The 21338-nt window shown below is 42.6% G+C and overlaps 1 protein-coding gene across 2 annotated transcripts; it reads left to right on the top strand.

Moving 5' to 3' along the window:
* Positions 1 to 684: 684 nt before the first annotated feature.
* LOC112250877 (transmembrane protein 59) lies at positions 685 to 10995 on the top strand. 2 transcript variants are annotated; one of them, XM_024421387.2, is made up of 8 exons: positions 685 to 1044; positions 2583 to 2688; positions 3079 to 3173; positions 3340 to 3492; positions 6894 to 6999; positions 8247 to 8367; positions 8471 to 8660; positions 9146 to 10995. In XM_024421387.2, the coding sequence occupies exons 1-8, from the start codon at positions 880 to 882 to the stop codon at positions 9302 to 9304; spliced, it is 1095 nt and encodes a 364-aa protein (XP_024277155.1). In that variant the 5' UTR covers positions 685 to 879; the 3' UTR covers positions 9305 to 10995. The 2 variants fall into 2 exon arrangements, with proteins under 2 accessions (XP_024277155.1, XP_024277156.1); XM_024421388.2 differs by having other exon boundaries at positions 688 to 1044; positions 8471 to 8588.
* Positions 10996 to 21338: the final 10343 nt, after the last annotated feature.

Raw genomic sequence — 21338 nt, 5'->3', positions numbered from 1 at the left:
GAGTGACCATCGTGACTATTGGGTTCTTGGTTACCTCCCGGACCAAGGCCCTTCTCCCCCCCATTGCTCAGATTGGCTGGGCAGCCAGCTCTAGGAAGAGTCTTGGTGGTTCCAACGTCTTTTATTTAAGAATGATGGAGGCCACTGTGTTCTTGGGGACCTTCAATGCTGCATAAATGTTTTGGTACCCTTCCCTATATCTGTGCCTCGACACAATCCTGTCTCTCACAATCCTGTCAACTCCTTTGACCTCATGGCTTGGTTTTTGCTCTGACATGCACTGCCAACTGTGGGACCTTATATAGGCAGGTGTGTGCCTTTCCAAATCATGTCCAATCAATTGAATTTACTACAGGTGGACTCCAATTAAGTTTTAGAAACATCTCAAGGATGATCAATGGAAACAGGATGCACCTGAGATCAATTTCGAGCCTCATAGCAAAGGGTCTGAATACTTATGTAAATAAGGTATTTCTGTTTTTTATTTTTCATAAATTAGCAAAAATTGCCACAAACCTGTTTTCGCTTTGCCATTATATGATATTGTGTGTAGATTGATGAGGGAAAAAAATTATGTAATATATTTTAGAATAAGGCTGTAATGTATCAAAATGTGGAAAAGTGAAAGGGTCTGAATACTTTCCGAATGCACTGTATACACCTCAGAGAATTTGCACTGTGTGGAGTGAAGACCGCACGAGAGGGGGCGCACAGCAGCGTGTGAGCGATGATGTTTGGAGTGACGACACCACGAAACCATAGCACAAGATTACCGAAGCAGATAGCAATCGGATTGAAGCAACATCCATCAGAGAAGCCCAGAGCCCACTAAAAGTGCCAGTGCTCGTCCAGACTGTGGTGATCAAATCCGTCTTGGAAATGCTTCAGTTCGGCGGCAGGGTGTGCGTTGTCTCCGCTGTCGTCTGGCTGCTTCTGGCGGGGCTGGCGGCTGCGTCTTCTGATCTATTTGACAACCAACTAGGCGACATCAGTTACTGCAAAAAGCAATGCCAGATCACCATCAAAAACAAAAGTCCAGCTAAAGTAAGTGATACTTGGAAACGATATAGACCTCATTGAGGAATAGCAGAATAGCAGTATATATTCGGCTACATATCAATGTGCCGAAAAGTCTGTTTTCGTGCTTGAATCGCTGCTATAATAAGTTCTTATGTTTCGACGACTGTATCCGAAATTGAATACGGTATATCGATAACCGATAGACTTCCCTTTAGTCGTTAAGTGCTGGAAATCTGTTGTGTAAATGTAGCATGGCCAATGCGTAACGAAGGCCCACATTTTTACTAAATGGCATGGTTATCATAAATCGTATCAACTGTAGGCTATGCTACGCTACCTTACTTAATTTCTGCACTAAGTGGACATTATCATGCACGATTTGGCCGAAAATATCATTTTATGACGCATCTAATTGTTATTCTTTCCACAGCTCTGATCCTCCATTATAGCCATACAGCCTACTCCCCCTGCTTCCTCTGGATTGATTTACACATTAATTACATAACTTATGTATGTTCATATAAAACCCAGTCGTAAAATTGTTGTGAGGGCACCAGACCAAGCATGGCATTCTCCAATAGAGCCTATTGCCATTTCTAATTATTTTGTCGATGAACAGCAATATGCAGGATATGTAAGTAATATCTAATTCATTACAATATCCATGTTTGAATCATTTTAAATAATGTACAATTTGACAAATCCTTATAACCTGTAAGATGGCTAATGGATGATTAGTGTCTATAGCCAATAACGGTAACTCCCTCAGCTAGGCTATTATTTACCCAACTACACATCATCGTTTCGGCTCAGCTCAGGTGTGGTTCAGACATCATGCAGGGGAGTGCGGAGCAGAGCAGCAAAATGGATCACAGTGAACTATGCGGAATCACCTGTTTTCAAAACACTGCACCAGTTTATAGGCCCTAATGTATGCCTTTGATGTGCGCGTATTATTTGAACAACACCTTAGTGACAAATAGTCAGTGCTTGAACAATGTTCCGTTTATTTTATTCATGGGACTATAATTGCCACTGTGTAGTAAGCAAATAGTTCCTTATAAAAAGGAACCGTGCATCCTGGGTCAGAATAAAGCCCCGCTATACCCACAACGAACAGGGAAAAACGCAGTAAATCGAAAGGATGACACGTATGACACTGTAATACGCCTGTAATCCGTTAATGGTCGGACAGGGGGATCACTTTGTCACTCACGTTCCTGTGTCAGTCGCTTGGGGGCGCTGTTTGGTTCTTCTGTAATAGAACCAGGCTTGGCGGAAACTGTGACCAAGTGATTGTTTTTCTTCACTCATCACAACATTCCCTGGCACGACATTTGCAGTATTTTCCATGTGTACCTCTAAGATCAATAATTCCTCACCTAATTTAAAATATTTAGTCTGTAACATTATCCAATTGAAATACCTCTGTGGTATAGGCATACCTAATTGCCTATCTAATTAATCACACACAAATCCGGGACAATATCTCATTCTCTTTGAGGATATCTTCTTTGTTTGAATAGTTATAATTAGCTCCTATGTTTTTCTCCCTCCTGAAGGACTCCATACTGAATGCCTGTCACCGTGGTTGTCGTCTCTACTCCATATGTCAGTTTGTGAATGGCAATGCTGGCTTCAACACCAGCAGGGAGGAGTGTCAAGGAGGTAAACAAAACCAAAAAACCCCAAGCTATGCTTCAAGGCAGAAAGCAGAAAGCACTTGATTCAACCTATTGTCCTATCATGTGCCTGTACCAGGGCCAACATGACATTAATGGAACCCTGTGTGTGTGTGTGGCTCAATTGAAGCTGTTCACTGGTGACTTGTTTATTGAAAATCAATCCTGTGATCTGCTGTTCTCCCTGGTCCCCACAGTAGATGCTCAAATGTTCTGATATTGATGACCGCAGGGAGGGGTGAATAGGGACGCCATGACTAATACATGCTGTGTATTTTCTCCTTAACTTCTTTGTCTTTTTCTATCTCTCCCTCTTCTCTCTCCCCCTCCCTTATATTTCTCCCCCTCTCTCTTCTACCCCCCCTTCTCTCTGTAGCATGCCAGGAAGCATACAGCAAACTGCTGGAGCAGGAGGCCTGCAGCACCGGCTGTGCCAGCCAGCCCTCCGAACCTGAGATCAAGAGGAGGAAGGTTAGCATGGTCATTCAGTAGCCATTCAGTAGGCCACACACACACACACACACACACACACACACACACACACAGTCTTGCACAGCAACACACACACACCATTACTTTTTTGCCAGATGAAATAATGGCACCTAACTCAGACAGTTCAACCTGTTGTTCCCTGCAGCTGAAAGCCATGGCCCACCGTCCCAAGCCCCCCTCTGTCATGGACACCGTGTCCAGCTGGTTTAACGACATCGTCAGCTCTGCTCAGAGCTTCATCTCCTCTACCTGGACCTTCTACCTGCAGGCCGACGACGGCAAGGTGGTGGTCTTCCAGGTGAGACACTGTCAGGACTCAAGTTACACAGTGACTATTGGGGGTACAGCTGTAATTCAAACCTTGGGGGCAACAGAGGTGAACTCAACTCAAACATAAGGGTGAAAAGGGCGTGGGATCAGTACTGTATATGATTTACTAGATAAGTGACGGCTAATTCAAGACAGGCTGGCTGAATCTATAGAGAAGGACAACCGAGATCTGTAAATCTAGTAATGAAAAGACACGTGGTGAGACAACATGAAATTATGAAAACAACAGTCTTCATGCCATTTCTTTCTTTAGCCTTAGGGGTGATGGATGGATGCTTTTGTTTTATGGACGTGACATGCTAGCAGAGGTGAGAGCAGGCTCCACAGGCTCTGAGCTGGCTAGCAGGCCTGTGTTTAGTGGGCAACTGGCTGGCTGCCACCCTCTTGACAAATTGACTGGGGGCAAAGAAACAACAGAAAAGCACTGAGGCTGAGGGACAGCTGAAAGAGAAGAGAAGACACCGCTGCAATACAAATCACAACTGCAGACATTCAGAATGAGTGGGTTCTGCAGAGCAGAGGGCTGGGTAGGATGACAGGCTGTATGGACTCACTAGGAGGACCTTGGTGACTTGTAGCCTTAGGCGTGATACAAAACAAACAGGAAATGGTTAGGTGACCCACTGTGCTAGCAGTTTGTCCACATTATGTAGCAGTTTTAGTAAGTTCTCAAAAAGGGCCATTCAAAGGCAACACAGTGCACTACTGGAGCTGAAGGGAATCAGACAAAAATAAATGTATTAACAAGTTCATATGAGTTTTCAAGAGTTAGTGAGAGAGCCAACTTGTGGAATGAATGGCACTTGGTCTCCATGCAGTGTTCAGTATGACAAGTTTATTTGGGCCAAGTGATTTATATTTGAATCAGTTCACAGTGGAATTACTTGCGCTCTCCTTCAGTTAATCAGTCATTTGAACAAATAAGACTTTTAATTCACTAAGGAGCCAATAGACGTAGGTGTATTTTGCTATGTGATGTGCAGAGGTGATTCCCAAAACTACTTTCAAAAGAACTGAGACTCTATTTCCAAGAGCTATTGAGGCTTTAGCTCACAGGTCTAATGTGGTCTTGAGTCACTGAAGATTGATACCAGGTCCGTTACATTTAGAGGGCTAACGTGATGCACATAAACCATCTGGGTTCTATATCAATGTGGGTTACCCACAACATTTTTCCAAAAGTTTGTGTGTTTGGATGCAACTGTGATCAAAGCAGCTTCTCTGATTGCTCCAGGCAAGCCACCTGTGTCTGAGGGAGACGGTTTGAGTCTCAGTCCCACAAGTGGCAGATTCTCCCTTCCTCAGCTCCCTTTAGCTGTCTCTCAGACAATGGGCTGAGCTCCAGCTCGGGGAACATCCATCCCTCTCCTACCCATATTTGACATGGGTTAAGTGGCAGCCTCCTTCTTAATCACACTTATTCATGCCATCCTAGCCTCCCAGTGATTCAGGAGTGCTCCTCCCAGGTAATCAGCGAGAATCAAGCTGTTTCCTCCGGGCTTAGAGGGAGTAAACACAGCCGACAGGGCCCTCTCATCACTGATTGGGGGGATAACGCTTGTTTGGAAAAGGGGTTTTGTTTCAATTCCTTCCGCGTCCAACATTCACATGATGCAGGGTCCCCTTGAAGGAAATAGGGACATACATAGATACTACTTCTATAACCCCCCCCCCCCAAGAAGAAACTGAGCCCAAATTACCCAAAAATACCAAATAAGGGAAGGGAGGTTGTTACTTTGGAAAAGGATCCCTCCTTCCTGTTGGTCTTTGTGCCTCTATAGCCAGAGCACCTTTGGCATTCTGGGACAATAATGCATGACAGATGTACATCAGAAGGACTACTCTTACTGATGGAAAGATTTCCAGTCTGCAGCCAATAACTACTAACATACTCAAATGTTCACTCTTCTCTTCCCATTGCCTTTCCCCCCAATATTACACCTGGATCCAATGCGCTCCGTAAAATCCTTGCTATCGCTAAAACTGGTTGTGAAATGACTTTGAAAATAACAATAGTTTGTCTGAATATCTATGACCTTTTGTTAGACCAAGCCTTATTCTCTTCCACATAGGTCATCTCAGTTAAATGACTATATCTGACCAATTTATTTCCTTTTCTCTTTGTTTATCTCACATTCGTTGACCCATAGACTATTCAAATGCCGATTGATACGTTTTATTTTCAGTTGTCATAACTACGCATGCATACATGGACCTGTGTGTCAAGATTATTATTTTTTCTTTAAAAAATGACTCTCTCTGTCTTCATGTCTTGTTGTTGGGAAAGGTTCAGTAGAGGGGAACCAAAATCCTATTTTAATGAGTTCTCCAGGGGGAGCCAGAAACACAGTCTCCATAATGAAAGGCACAATGATGCCTCTGCTGACAGAGCTGGGTCAATGTGTGTGTGTGTGTGTGTGTGTGTGTGTGTGTGTGTGTGTGTGTGTGTGTGTGTGTGTGTGTGTGTGTGTGTGTGTGTGTGTGTGTGTGTGTGTGTGTGTGTGTGCGCGCTCGCATGTGTACGTGCGAGTGTGCTTGTGTGTGTGTTTGCACGCCTGTGTGTGCGTGCGCATGTGTACGTGCGAGTGTGCTTGTGTGTGTGTTTGCACGCCTACTTGAATATGTGTGTGTATAGACATAGGGATTAACCCTGTCTTCACTCTAAGTGATTTAGGTTCGCTCACATACTGTAGTGCACAATTGCTGTTTTTAAAGGCCTCTTTTCAGAGACACTTTCTTCAGTCAAGTGGCCTTTTCACTCCCCTCAGAGAGAATGAATTGGGGGGCTCTTGAGCAGCCAACCAGGACAGACTCAGCAATGGGCAAGCAGGGGGTCCTTTAATGAAGTTAGAGAGAAAGAAATGCTGATTTAAAACTCCACCTGTGTGCCAAAGAACAATCCATACAATCTGCTCTATACAATCTATACCTCAGGAGGGCTCAGTGCCACCTGAACAGCCATTATAAGGTGTGATTAAGTGGTTTTATTTTTGTACTGTTTGGTAGTTTGGAAGTACTGTTTTGTACTGTTTGGTAGTTTGGAAGTCTATCTGGCTCAATTTCACAGATGGCTGAGGTACACAGTGCCTGGCTTGCAAGCAGCACACATTTTGTGAAAATGCAATGTTCTCCTATAATCAGTGAGTCCTCTCTTTGTTTGAGTACATGTGGCAGTATCCTCTACATCTAAATCTGCAGTTGTGTGTATTTCTCCCTGTCGTGTTTCGCTGTTCATTGAGTATTCTTAGTCCAGACTTCATTATGGTCTAACCTCAATGTGTAAAACAGACATTTTTCTGCCACTTTTTCAGTGAATTACTGTGTGTAATTACTAGTGCCTGAATGGACTTTGTTTGTTGTTCCTACCAGAGCCAACCAGAGATTGAGTACACTCTGCCGGAGCTGCAGGCTCCCCGCTCCAATGTGGCAGACAAACCCTGGCCACAGGTCCACTCCCACACACAGAGACCCCATGGTGAGACACCAACCGCCTGCAGTGTTGTGGCATGCAGCTCTGTCACACATCGAGACCCATAATGTACAAATCATAATAAGACCTGTAGGATATATAGTATACAGTGCATTAAAACGTCTTAGGGATAGGGGGCAGTATTTTCAAGTCTGGATGAAAAGCGTGCCCAAAGTGAACTGCCTGTTACTCAGGCCCAGAAGCTAGGAAATTATTTGGATAGAAAACACTCTAAAGTTTCTAAAACTGTTAAAATTATATAACAGAACTGATTTGAGGTCATAGTACAACAGAACAAGAAATTGAGGTCATAGTATTTCCCTAAGGGTTTCTATGGGAAGCCCTATTTAATAGGAACCTGGTTGCAGTTCCTATGGCTTCCACTAGATGTCAACAGTCTTTAGAAATTGGTTGATGTTTTTCTTTTGAGAAATTAAGAAGTATGGCTGTTCTTTCTAAGTGTCACTCCAGGTGGACTCTACTGTTTGGTGTGAGTGAACTGGAACGTGCTTCACGTTGTTTTTATCCGGTATTGGAAACAGTTTATCCCGTTTTAAATTGTAGCGATTATTTACGTTTTAGGATACCTGAGGTTGTATTAGGAACGTTGTTTGAAATGTTTGGACCAAGTTTACAGGTAACTTTTTAGATACTTTGTAGTCATGTTGGGCGAGTTGGAACCGGTGTATTTTTGAATCAAATGCGCCAAATAAATGGACATTTTGGGGATATAAAGAAGGAATTTATCGAACAAAACGACCATTCATTGTGTCACTGAGACATTTGAGATTGCAAAAAGAAGAAGATCTTCAAAGGTAAGGCGTTTATTATATCGTTATTTCTGACTTTTGTGTCGCACCTGCCTGGTTGAAAATTATTTTAATGTGTTCGTATGCGGGGCGCTGTCCTCAGATAATCGCGTGGTCTGCTTTCGCCGTAAAACCTTTTTTATATCTGACACAGCGGCTGGATTAACAAGAAGTTAAGCTTTATTTTGCTCTATCACACTTATATTTTTGTGAATGTTGAATATTGATATTTCTGTAGTTTGAATTTGACGCTCTGCAATTTCACTGGATGTTGTCAATTCGATCCCGCTAAAGGGATTGGCGCGCGAAGGGATCACTAACAGGTTAAAGGAGGATTGCATTGAATTGAATATGCTTTATTGATCTCTAGAGGGATGAAATTAGGTTACATTTGTTACACTTCCTCACAAAGTCTGTTGCTCATAAGTGTTCACCTCTGTGCAGGTGTGAAAGGACATGGGGAGAAGGGAGCAGCCAAGGCCGGAGGCAAGGGGAAGCACCCAGCAGTCCAACAACATACAGAGGACCCCACCGCTGAGCATGACTTCCTGGGTTGCATGTCAAGGTGAGGAAATATTGAACAACAACAGTCATCTGCCCAAATCAACCCATTTTGTTCCCTCTGATTTAGAGGTCTTCTGAGTTGTAGGACCTTCCCTTTCTCTCAGGCGCTCTGGACTGCCTCGTTGGATCCTGGCTGCCTGTCTCTTCCTGTCCATCATGGTGATGTTATGGCTCAGCTGTGCCAGCCTGGTCACTGCACCTGAACAGCACATCAAAACAGAGGTAAACACAGCACCAGAGCAACACATCGATACAGAGGTAAACACAGCACCAGAACAGCACATCAAAACAGAGGTAAACACAGCACATCACAACACAGGACAACACAGCACCAGAACAGTATCACGAAAAACCTGAATTATATTGGCTCTGTCTTTTAAATGAAAAACAGCTAACCCTCTGTGTAACTTCATTTCCCCTGTGTTAGATGAATTGTTAACTCACTGAAGTGTTACCTGAAAGCTAGAATCTGCATTTTGCATTTGTTTTTGTTTTGTTTATGAAATGGAGGAGAGTAGCATCCAGCAACGTGATGAAAAAAATTGCAATTCATACTCTGCCCTTCTATCGTGCCTGCAATGGTGTGCAAGATGTCCTAGGGAAACAAACATTCTGCATTGTTTTAAGGAATTTCTTTGTTATTGTAATATCGCAAATGGATGTGGCAGTTTCACCAATACTGATTCCAGCTTTAACATGTGTTTGCCTGAAATGAATTAGGCCTAGAGACAATGGGAACATTTCTATCGATTTGAATGAATAACTGATTCCTTTCCCAGCTGAGCATCAACGGAGACAATGAGTTTCTGGATGACGTCCAGAAGGTCAACCCCTACTACCTGACCCCTGTGATTGCTGTAGCCATCGACCAACCAGAGGAGAGCGAGGAAGCTGGACCACTGCCAGTCAAGGTTGACCTCAACAAGACATCTCTTTAGGGGACCAAAGGGATCGGCTCTCTGGTTTCTAGGGTAACCATTTCGTAAAAACCTCCCTCAGTAAAAGAGGGGAACAGAAACACACCAACACACACACCAGATTTTTTATACACACATGGCACAATCCCTGCAAAACATATTTGTCCCGTCTGAATTCTAGTTTCTATAACAAGTCTGACCATCAGATCTTAGCCGGTTGTGCTTATCTCTGCATACAATACCAGTTTTCTAGATCCCTAGTGTCCGTTGATAAATCTCACCAAGAGTGTGGAGATGTAGTTGTCACCACCTTCTCTTGTACCTATCATTTTGTATTTGACAATGCAGTTGCTTAAGGCTTATTTAATGGACATTGTAACTATTAAATGTAACTACTTAGATCTGCCTGTGAGGAAGTCAAGGAGAACATGTGCTCTGAAAGCTTTCCAGGTGTTTGATGTCAAGGGATATAAAAGAAAGGACACACCCAGGGATTCAAATTGAAGATGAATAAAAATTCTCTTACATCCTCTTGGAATTAATTTGTGACTTGCAGATAGAGAAAAGGTATGGAGATGTTTAAAATGCTTTGAAAACTATGTTGTGAACGCTGCAGGAGACAACGGCTACCACGTTTCACCTTTGATCATCACCGATATCAGCTGTGTGAAGGAAATATCACCTAAAAGAAGCAAATACACTCCATAAATTATAGATCTCTGTAGATCTTACAGAGAATTCTCAGATCAGATGAAACGCCCCATTTAATTGAATTCTGACATTTGGCAAATAAAGGAATTGTGCTCAAATTATGTTGACTGACACCCTCAGCTAACTGTGTGTGTGTGTGTGTGTTTGTGTGAGTGAGAGTGCGCACGGCGTGTGCATGTGTGTGTGTGTGAACAAAATAAAAATAGTACTTGGTGCTGAATTAAACTGGAATTGTCCCGCCCACTCAGAATGAGAATTATTGTATGTATTTATTCATGACTTTGTGTATTTATTCAGAACCAATAGCATAAGGTACCAGTTTACTGGTGTCAGTGAAGTCCCACGTAAATACTCATCTATCCAAATCTATCTTATTGCTACAACTGTAATACAACAATGTACCCCCCTTTCCCAGAGACATACAGGAAGACTAATATTACTCTATTATTACTATATCTCCTTAAGGGTTAGTCTTATTAGCTCTTAAATGTACCATGCGCTTTCTAATAGTAGACGTTTTTGTATGCTACACAGGCACAATGATAGGGAAGACCAATGGGATGCTCAATGCAAGGCTTTTAGAATAGACCTTCGTTATCGAGTAACACACTCAATGAGATTTCTGTTCTCTCCTCGGTGATGTTGATGTCCAGTGAAGTACATTTTCCTTTTGCCTACTCACTGTGCATGCTAGTACGCTACACCACATTCAATGAAACCACCCATCTCAGTATGGCAGGAAACTAATGTACACTTGTGATTTTTGTGTTTCTATTTAAGTGTCGAATAGAATGTTAGGATATTAATCTCATGATTTAAGTTAAGGAAAGAAACAAGATGGATATATCTAAAAGCCCTTCGATATCAGTCCTGGTTCAAGTGAAGGTTACAGCGCCATGTAGAATGTGATAACTGTAACGGTTCCTTTTTATCTGTATGTTTTCAATGAAATAATACATAACCTCAACATGATGAATAAAGTGTGTTCATGGTAAATATAATGGAGATGACTGTGGGTTTTATGTCAGTGCACATACATGTATCGCATCTACAGTATGCACGATCAATAATGCAATGACTTGTCGTCCCATTAAGATTTAAGACGTTCTTTAAGCCATTCTTACACCATGTGAATTTAAAACATATATTTCCACTTTCTTCCAGACATTCAAATTGTTCATGGAGGATATGAAATATCAACAACATAATCACATAGCACTACGTCATGCTAGCTGGTATCTTCTGTTTGTCAAATGTTCTATTTTGGTTGTAAAAACGTCCGACATTTTTCATGTACATGATCTCCCCAGACTCTCATTGTTTCTGTGTGTTATTTCAGAGTCTCTGTGCTCCCAAGTGAGAAACATTTCAGTTGCAGGGAAGTGAGGGAACCCTACCAAATGCATCTGGAACTCATTAGAAACCCTCCTGTCCAGACAAAAGACACACACACACAAAGCCTTGGGTGGCTGAAATTGAGTTTTTATCCCCTCCCACTCTGCTGTGGGGCAACTTATTTCGTTTTCTGTAGCTTGTACACAGGGCTACTAATTCAGAATGATCTCCTAATGACGGAGGTGGATCACATACACTGAGGAATGAATGTGTGGAAAATCTCAACGCGATTGTCATTTTTATCCACACGGTGGCGACTAAAGCTCGTTGCTGACTTCATTGTGTCTGTTTTTAGCTGTTTGTCTTGCCTTGTGACTCTCCCGAATCAGAGGACAGGTTATATTATACAAGGGCAACAGGTAGCCTAGTGGTTAGAGCGTTGAGGCAGTAACCGAAAGGCTGTTGGTTTGCATGCCCAAGGTGAACAATCTGTCTATGTGCCCTTGAGCAAGGCACTTAACCCAACTTTTCTCCAGGGGTGTCGTACTACTATAGCTGACCCTGTAAAAACAACATATTTCACTGCACCTACTGTATCTGGTGTATGTGACAATACAATGTATTAATATATATTTCATACTTCTTTGACTTATGATATCTGAGAGGTTATGATTCTCCTGTGTGAATTTCAAACCTGTATTTTACTGTGGCCAGGGCCCTATTTGTGGATTTGATTGAAACTTACTGAAAGCTGATGCTGTGCAAATTTTCACATTACAAATGCACTCAATCTCATCTTCTACTGTAAGTATTTTACTCTTCCACAAATCGTTATACTCATTTGTTGTAGAATGCAAGCAACACCTAAACTACAGTACCCTATCTGTACTCCTGGACACTGGCCACGTTTCGATTACCTTTTATCTTTGCTGTGACAGAATCATATCTTTCAATTTACGGTGTGAATTTGGCTCTCCTCTGTTCTGTCTTCACAATATGGTGTATGTTGGCTTAGAAACGGAGACGAACAGAGAAATATGTCAAACTTATCATGTTGCTGTGTCCATCTCAGTGTGTCCATGTGTCAATAATTTCGTAAACCATTTTTTTTTAACTGACAAAATATTTTATTTTACTAGGCAAGTCAGTTAAGAACAAATTACTATTTTTAATGACAGCCTAGGATCAGTGGCTTAACTGCCTTGTTCATGGGCAGAACAACAGATTTGCACCTAGTCGGCTCAGGGATTTGAGCTTGCAACCTTTCAGTTACTAGTCCAACAAACTAACCACTAGGGTAACCTGCTGTTCATTGAGCATATAGGAAATGCACTGGAGGAAACATTAACAGATCCGTTTTTATACCACTTAAACCAGGAGTAGGATTTTATCCTCTACTAAAGCAGTAAAAACATTACAAATAAATGTATTTGAATTTAACTACATTTTAATCTTATGCTCATGGCTCTGAGTGAAGATTTCATATCAATGATAATGATCCTCTAAGAGAGCCAATGTTGATTAATCTCTACAGCTATTCCAATATCGTCTTCATGTTTCTCCTCTGACTTCCTCCACTTCATAGATATTGATGTCTTCCTATTTGCATGATGTCCATTTGCTCACCCTCAGTCCATCTGCATAATCGGCAGCCAGGCTGTGTGAATATTAGACAGTGAGAAAACAATGTGTCGTGGTGCATATTTAAACATGTCCCCCAGCCTCGTCATGGCCCATAATGAGGGGAAGACATTCTCCCTCATAACTTGAGAAGAAGCCTATTCGCGGTGGAGGGATGAGTCACTCTGGAGGCTGTCTGGGCTCTTGACGCAGCCAGTGCGGTGTGCAAACAATGCCACCCGACTCCCATTCAGCGGCACACCGGGGCTGAGAGCTGCCTCAATGTGCTGATTGTCTCCCATATGTTCAGGGGCTCTACACACTAAACCCTGCATCCCATTGTACCGCCACTCCAATAACATGAACCATCCGCGCTATATCTGGAATGAATGAGGCGGGCTGCAGCTGGGCTCCCATTGATAACAATGTCAGATGACTAGGCCTGGTGAAGCGGAGGACACAGAGATCATAGGCGCTGATGCCTCACGCCAGAAAATGCTCTTTGGTGGGCGCACAATGTATCTGATCTGGCTAAAAATATCCAGGTTTCTGCGTGGGCATTGAGGAAGAGAAACAACACAAGAAAGACATGGGTGTTCTTTTCATTTGTGAAATAGACTCTTTAATGAAAATACATTCTGCTGGCTTTCCTGGGTCTATTGACATAGAGAGGTAATCTGTGATTGTTATGAGTTTCTGCCTTACAATCGTTTGAAACTGTGAAATGTGACCTCACGGAAATAATAACCTCCACAGTTGTACCTAATTCAACATCCATGAGCAGCCGGTTGTTTATGTCTGCCTGTCTGTCTAATAGGGGGTAAAAAGCTGTTTGGGTTGTACAAATCCATGTTGGTTCAATTAACATGGAGCACTGCCTTGTTAGTCTTCACTAACAGCTGTGTGTCTGACGACAGAGCCTACAAGCCTGGCATGCCAGGCTACCAACTTGGTGGTGGCACTGGCGCCTTACCCAAACATGAGCTCTGAAATGATCCACTCTAGTGTCTGCATTACTGTGAGTCAGACACAGGGGGAGCCACAGATCCAGGTTTGAGCGCAGCTCCTTGCTTTAGTTCCTTGGGGTTGGAGGCACAAGGCTTCTTCCACAGGCTCTCTCTCCTCTCCTCTCCTCTCCTCTCCTCTCCTCTCCTCTCCTCTCCTCTCCTCTCCTCTCCTCTCCTCTCCTCTCCTCTCCTCTCCTCTCCTCTCCTCTCCTCTCCTCTCCTCCTCTCTCCTCTCCTCTCCTTCTAATCCTCTCTTCTCCTCTCCCCCATCAGAATGAAGGCAGAGCTGCTCTCTTATCTGGTCAAACCTGCTGCTGCTGGAGCCAACCTGCAGTGCATTAAACAGCACAACCCACCACCGCACACACACAGCACCACTGGACAGGACTGGAGAAACCAACAGAATAATGAGAAGGGAAGGAGGGAGAGATAAAAAGAGATACAGAGAGAGGTAGACGTAGAGACAGAGATTGAGGGGAGGGATGCGTGAGCCATGTGGTCATGCTTTGTGTGACATTTGGGAGATTGTGTAGCATTTGTTGTTTAGTCGATTGCGAGGGTATTCTGTAGTTTTACATCTTCATCGTGTTCTGGCTGACGCTTTTGTGTTTTGTGTTGATTGAGACTGAGGAGAAGCTTAGGAATCCAGCTCTCTCTAAACTCGGCATTGATAACTCCATGCAAACTAACTTGTGATCATAAAAAGGAAATAGTTAAGCTATATCAAAACAGTCAATAGGTTTCAGAGAACCTCTGCTCCTAATGCGAGGATGGGCGCTGCCTACATATTAGAGCAAAATTTATGACAAAATAAAAACAATCTCTCTCATCAGGTCAAGACAGGCCACAGCCACTGGGTGGCCGACTCAATAGCTGTATGAAGTGTGAGATTTACAGTGGATTATGTTGTTTCTACTGGTATCCTGTGAAGACAGGCAATGACATCTGGCTAGATTTGATGGCTATAGTTATATTTGAAAGATTCTATTTACTCCTAAATGTTCGCTGGATCTAGAATGTAATTACAATGTAACACAAAAGGCCTGTGTTGAGGAGACTCCACTTCCCTGTGTAGTTAAAGCATTGTGGTCAAGAAAACAACATCACTGGACAGACAACCCGATTCAAAAGTAAACCAAACTGAAATGAATAATACACTTTCATTGTAGGTGTGCTACAGTAAGATATTTAATTGACAAGATATAATGCCAGCAATAGATGATCATAAGTGGTGAGTGTATGAGGCATCCAAACACAAAATACAGTCTTGTTTTGGGACTGATGCGACCTCACGGATAATATGGGTAATAATAAGGGGCCAGGAGTGTTTCATGGTCAGTTCACAGGGAAAACTCCTGACCCGAGTAACAGCTCCTGACAGGTCTCTCATGGGTACAATTTAGGGGGATTGTTTTCCATAATTATGTGTGGGCTATAATAAATAGCTGAGTGAGGAACAGTTTTTAAGGAGAGTGATACATTGAAATTGCTATGTAACTATTCACATCTATGACTGAATAGTTTGGTGGACACATTCTGTCAGTTCCAATTCAAATAAACTGAGACATTGTATGCATTTCAATTGTGGCAATACACAGGTGCAAATCATGCCTGTGAGCTGTAGCCTAATCTGTCAACATAGGCTAAATGGGTATTAGGCTACTATATAATATGTCCTGGTACTGCAAAGATGAGTATTGTCTGACGATAGACTATTCAGTATTTTTACAAAGTTCGTACAAAGTTACATTTACAGGGACACTTCAGAACACCTCTATCTCTTGCTCTTTCACACACACACAATCAATAAAGTTACGACAAGATAGTTTGGTAACATCAAATCCAGTTTAATTTGAACCCGTATTTGCGCTCTTCTTTCTACAGCATAGGGTAAACATATGTTTTAAACAATTACAATTCCTATTAGATTTGAACTCTTACACGCATGTACATACGTATGGATAGACAGACTACATTGTACGGATGCTACTCGGACTATTAAACTCCAAGCTGCCCGACACGCCACTCTCCAAACTCGGCGCACAGGCATGAGTTGACGGTTTCAAGCTACCCTCTCTGTGAATTGATTCTACTATGAGCCTACTCGAATCTGCGCTTTTTTGAGCGGGGTGTGTATTAGTAATCTAAATGTCTATCTCTTCGTTTATGACCAACAAATCATATCGGGATAATAAACTATTTAATAATTATGTTATAAACCTCGTTTTGTTTTACTGATGGCCAAAGTAATAATGTTTTAAATGGTTATCTCTCATGTTTCTTATTCATCATAGCTTCTGTACCCCGCTTCGAAAAATGGAACGTTCCACAATTTATTCCAGGGAAAGACTGACAGTTTTTTGGGTCATGAAGCAGCTGTTCAAGTCAGCGTCCAATCCTCCCTCCGCTGGAATAAGAAATTAGTCAATTTTAAAGTAAATAACTAAAGCCTTTAGCTGATAAGGGGGAATTATAGAATAGTGTGCAGTCTCGATTTTACAGAGAGAAAATGGTCCAAACATTAAAGCCCATAATTATGATTTTGTTCCTATATAGCCTACCATCAAATTATTGAACACATTGTGAGAGTTTATAATCAGCATAAGAAAAGAGCTGCCATCCTGTAATCATAAGAATAACCTATTGAACATAATAACCTATGCCCTCTGTGTTTATACACTGATAGTATCATTGTTAATACACTGATAGTATCAATTCAACGGCTCAAACACGATACGTATGTGGCAGGGTCTACAGCCAATCACAGATTACAAAAAGAAAACCAGCTCCGTCACAGACATGACGTCTTGCTCCCAGACAAATGAAACAACTTCTTTGCGTGCTTTTGTGGGCTCTCCTTCTCAGTGGCCGATGTGAGAAAAACATTTAAACATGTTAACCCTCGCAAGGCTGCTGGCCCAGACGGCATCCCTAACCACATCCTCAGAGCATGCGCAGACCAGCTGGCTGGTGTGTTTACGGACATATTCAATCAATCCCTATCCCAGTCTGCTGTCCCCACATGCTTCAAGATGGCCACCACTGTTCCTGTTCCCAAGAAAGCTAACGTAACTGAACTAAATGACTATCGCCCTGTAGCACTCACTTCTGTCATCATGAAGTGCTTTGAGAGACTAGTCAAGGATCATATAACCTCCACCCTACCTGTTACCCTAGACCCACTCCAAATTGCTTACCACCCCAAAAGGTCCACTGACGATGCAATCGCCATCACTTTGCACACTGTCCTAGCCCATCTGGACTAGAGGAATACCCATGTAAGAAGGTTGTTCATTGACTACAGCTCAGCATTCAACACCATATTACCCTCCAAACTCATCATTAAGCTTGAGACCCTGGGTCTCGACCCTGCCCTGTGCAGCTGGGGCCTGGACTTCCGCCCCAGGTGGTGAAGGTGGAAAACAACATCTCCACTCAACACTGGAGCCCCACAAGGGTGCATTCTCAGCCCTCTCCTGTACTCCCTGTTCACCCACAACTGCATGGCCATGCACACCTCCAACTCAATCATCAAGTTTGCAGACGACACAATAGTGGTAGGCTTGATTAGCAACAATGACGAGACAGCCTATGTAACCGGTGTGAAATGGCTAGCTAGTTAGCGGGGTGCGCGCTAATAGTGTTTCAATCGGTGACATCACTCGCTCTGAGACCTTGAAGTAGTTGTTTCCCTTGCTCTGCAAGGGCCGCGGCTTTTGTGGAGCGATGGGTAACGATGCTTCAAGGGTGGCTGTTTTCAATGTGTGCAGAGGGTCCCTGGTTCGAGCCCAGGTAGGGGCGAGGAGAGGGACGGAAGCTAAACTTACATTGATGCTGTTGACCCGGATCACTGGTTGCTGCGGAAAAGGAGGAGGTCAAAAGGGGGGTGAGTGTAACCCGGTGTGAAATGGCTAGGGTAACAATGTTTCGTGGGAGGCAGTTGTCGATGTGTGCAGAGGGTACCTGGTTCGAGCCCCAGGTAGGGGCAAGGAGAGGGACGGAAGCTATGCTGTTACATCTACAGGGAGGAGGTGAGGGCCCTCGGAGTGTGGTGTCAGGAAAATAACCTCTCACTCAATGTCAGCAAAACAAAAGAGATGATCTTGGACTTCAGGAAACAGTAAAGGGAGCACTCCCCCATCCACATCGACAGGACAGCAGTGGAGAAGGTGGAAAGTTTTAAGTTCCTCGGTGTACATATCACCGACAAACTGAAATGGTCCACCCACACAGACAGCGTGGTGAAGAAGGCGCACCAGCACCTCTTCAACCTCAGGAGGCTGAAAAATGTTGAAAACTTTTACAGGTGCACAATTGAGAGCATCCTGTCGGGCTGTATCACCGCCTGGTAAGGCAACTATACCGCCCACAACCGCAGGGCTCTCCAGAGGGTTGTGCGGCCTGTACAATGCATCACCAGGGGCAAACTACCTGCCCTCCAGGTCACCTACAACAATGTCACAGGAAGGCAAAAAAGATAATCAAGGACGATAACCAGCTGAGCCATTACCTGTTCACCCCGCTTCCATCCAGAATGCGAGGTCAGTACAGGTGCATCAAAGCTAGGACAGAGAGATTGAAAAACAGCTTATATCTCAAGGCCATCAGATTGTTAAACAGCCACCACTATCACAGAGAGGTGGCGGCCTACCTACAGACTTGATATCATTGGCCACTTTAATAAATGGAACACTAGTCACTTTAATAATGGCACTTTAAGAATGTTTACATATCTTGCATTACTCGTCTTATATGTACAGTGGGGCAAAAAAGTATTTAGTCAGCCCACCAATTGTGCAAGTTCTCCCACTTAAAAAGATGAGAGAGGCCTGTAATTTTCATCATAGGTACACTTCAACTATGACAGACAAAAAGAGAAAAAAATCCAGAAAATCACATTGTAGGATTTTTTATGAATTTATTTGCAAATTATGGTGGAAAATAAGTATTTGCACAATCGGTGGCTGACTAAATACGTTTTTGCCCCACCGTATATTATGTATATGGAATCCTTCACTATCTATTCTATACTATCTATTGCATCTTAGCCGCTCTGTCACTGCTCATCCATATATTTTATACTTCTATATTCTCACCACATTCCTTTACTAGATTGTGTGTATTAGGTTTTAGTTGTGGAATTGTTAGATATTACCTGTTAGATAATGTTGCACTGTCGGATCTAGAAGCATAAGCATTTCGCTACACTCACAATAACATCTGTTAACCATGTGTATCTGACCAATAAAATGTCATTTGATTTTGATTTGATTTGTTGTAACAATATCATATCATACAATAATGCTTTGAAGAATTAAGTAAATATGATATTGAAGGTCACATATTCTGGACCAATAATTAATGGAGTAGTGATTGTTGGAATTATTGGGAACCTTTAATAATATGAATTTGTTAATTTCCCTAATTCCTGGTGCTTCCTGCAGTAGTCACAGCTCTTAGCTGCAAGTGTGACAAACATTTGATTGATGAGGGCAATATATTACAAAGAGGTGGTCTTTGTGTAATGTCACTAATGCATATTTCTTTAAGTAATTTATTGGTCTTTATTGCTTTATACAATCATATTACAGAGAATGAATAAATTGGCCTAATGATATACTGTACACTGAAATCCAGTCACTAATCGTTTTGACCTTACATAGCGGGTGCTATGTAAACGGCCATGTCTTCCCCATAACACTCAGATATGTCTGGTGTCTCAACATGTGCTTGGTCTTTCAATGGACTGTTATAATAAAGTCACTGGCAAGTCTCAGATCATTTTCATGATGGAGAAGTAACTATTACTAAGAAATGGATTCGAGCTCATGATCATGGCAATGGAATTGATCAATGTCTTGTTATGAACCACTTTCACTTCTGGAGTTAAAGTTGAACATTTCCTATCTTAATGTCTCTGTTTAAGAATCAATAGTAAGCTGGGATGAACAGCAATATACCTGAAACCATCGACCTCTTTACACAACAACACCAGTGGAACATAGGTCACCATCAGAGAGACAAAGTGTTTTCATCAAAGTTCAGCCTCTTTGGTTGTGGAAGTAATTCAACAGTACCCATTCATTTTATGCATAGAGGTTTACAGGGAAAGCAGTTTCTTGCATTTGAGAAAGATTGAGACAGTTTGATCATTTTCCAGATTAGGCTACCTATTAGAAAGAGTCCAAGCTATCAAATAACAGAAGAAACACATTGATTCTCTAACTCTCATTATCTTCTCAACACAACTCTAGTTTACACCAGTGACTTGAAATGTTGAATGAAATGAATTCCTTGGAAATAAAACAATTAGGCAGTTGTTCATATTTCAACAGTTTTCCTTTTCTTTTTTCAAATCCATCGGCTCTGTTGGCAGTCTAGATAGACACAGAGTAGTGTCACCTTTTGGACACAGTGGGGCATGTTGCGTACGTGCCCACAGTCCGCCAGAGAAAAAGAGGACCTCAGCGTTGATCCCAACTCGTCTTTATTAACACTTACATCAACTCTGTCCCTCTGCCCAACGTCACAAGTCAGCAACCAGCGTGAGCTCATGCTATGGCCATAATGGAGATCATATGTAGAGGCTGCGCTGAAACCGAATACAAGACGTTCACATCCAATAAAACCTGCTGTCAGCGAAGGGGCCAGTGTCTGGCTGTAGCTACTCTGCTCTGATCTGGGGGAATGAAACCATATCTTTTGCAGGACTGGGGAACAGTCCATAAAATGGAAGTCCAAGACTCTCTCTCTTGGCTGGGAGAGATTCCAAACCCCATCTGAAAATGTTGTCAAACCTCAGTGGCCCTGGTGTGTTTTTTCTCCTGTGGTATTGTAGGTGTCAATCATTTGGGACAGACTGTCAAACAGTAGCGTTATGCGAAGATCTATTATCTTAGGAATGTAAACTTATTCATTCCATCACCATTCCTGTCCATCATGGGATGACTTGTTGTTAAACAAATTGATGTCAATTGTAATGCTGCTGTCTTTATAATCCTGAGGGCATCACAGTGCACACAGAGGAATTCCTTGTTTTTCCTAATCCTGAAACACTTCTTTAGCTTGTTCAGCATTGCTTGTTTGACTTGACACTGGACAAAGCTTTCTTCATCAACTCCTTGCCAGCACCAGCGAGTTGACTGAACTCCAGAGCTTGGCTGTAGTGTCATGTTACCTCAATCTGTGTTATTGGCAACTACAGAGAACCACACTACACCAATCAATGAGCTAACAGTTATGAAACTGACCTTGAGTCTGAACTGTACATGAGACTGAGACAGTCTTAATGTGTTGTGGAGTTTGGTGCAGTGGAAGAAGCCAGGCTGTGCCCTGTTGTTCATCAAGCGGCTGGGATCAGATCCTATCTGGCAAGGAGGTGT

The sequence above is a fragment of the Oncorhynchus tshawytscha genome, linkage group LG05 (assembly GCF_018296145.1).
Source record: "Oncorhynchus tshawytscha isolate Ot180627B linkage group LG05, Otsh_v2.0, whole genome shotgun sequence".
NCBI lineage: Eukaryota > Metazoa > Chordata > Actinopteri > Salmoniformes > Salmonidae > Oncorhynchus > Oncorhynchus tshawytscha.
Note: the sequence above shows the minus strand (reverse complement) of the source record. Positions and strands in the feature narration are given on the sequence as shown.

Bases quoted from the DNA above. Each gene is read 5' to 3' on its own strand.
- LOC112250877 (XM_024421387.2), top strand. From the start codon at position 880: ATGCTTCAGTTCGGCGGCAGGGTGTGCGTTGTCTCCGCTGTCGTCTGG. The intron at 3,174-3,339 runs GTTAGCATGGTC...TGTTCCCTGCAG, and splicing joins CTGAGATCAAGAGGAGGAAG to CTGAAAGCCATGGCCCACCG. The intron at 8,368-8,470 runs GTGAGGAAATAT...CCTTTCTCTCAG, and splicing joins TTCCTGGGTTGCATGTCAAG to GCGCTCTGGACTGCCTCGTT.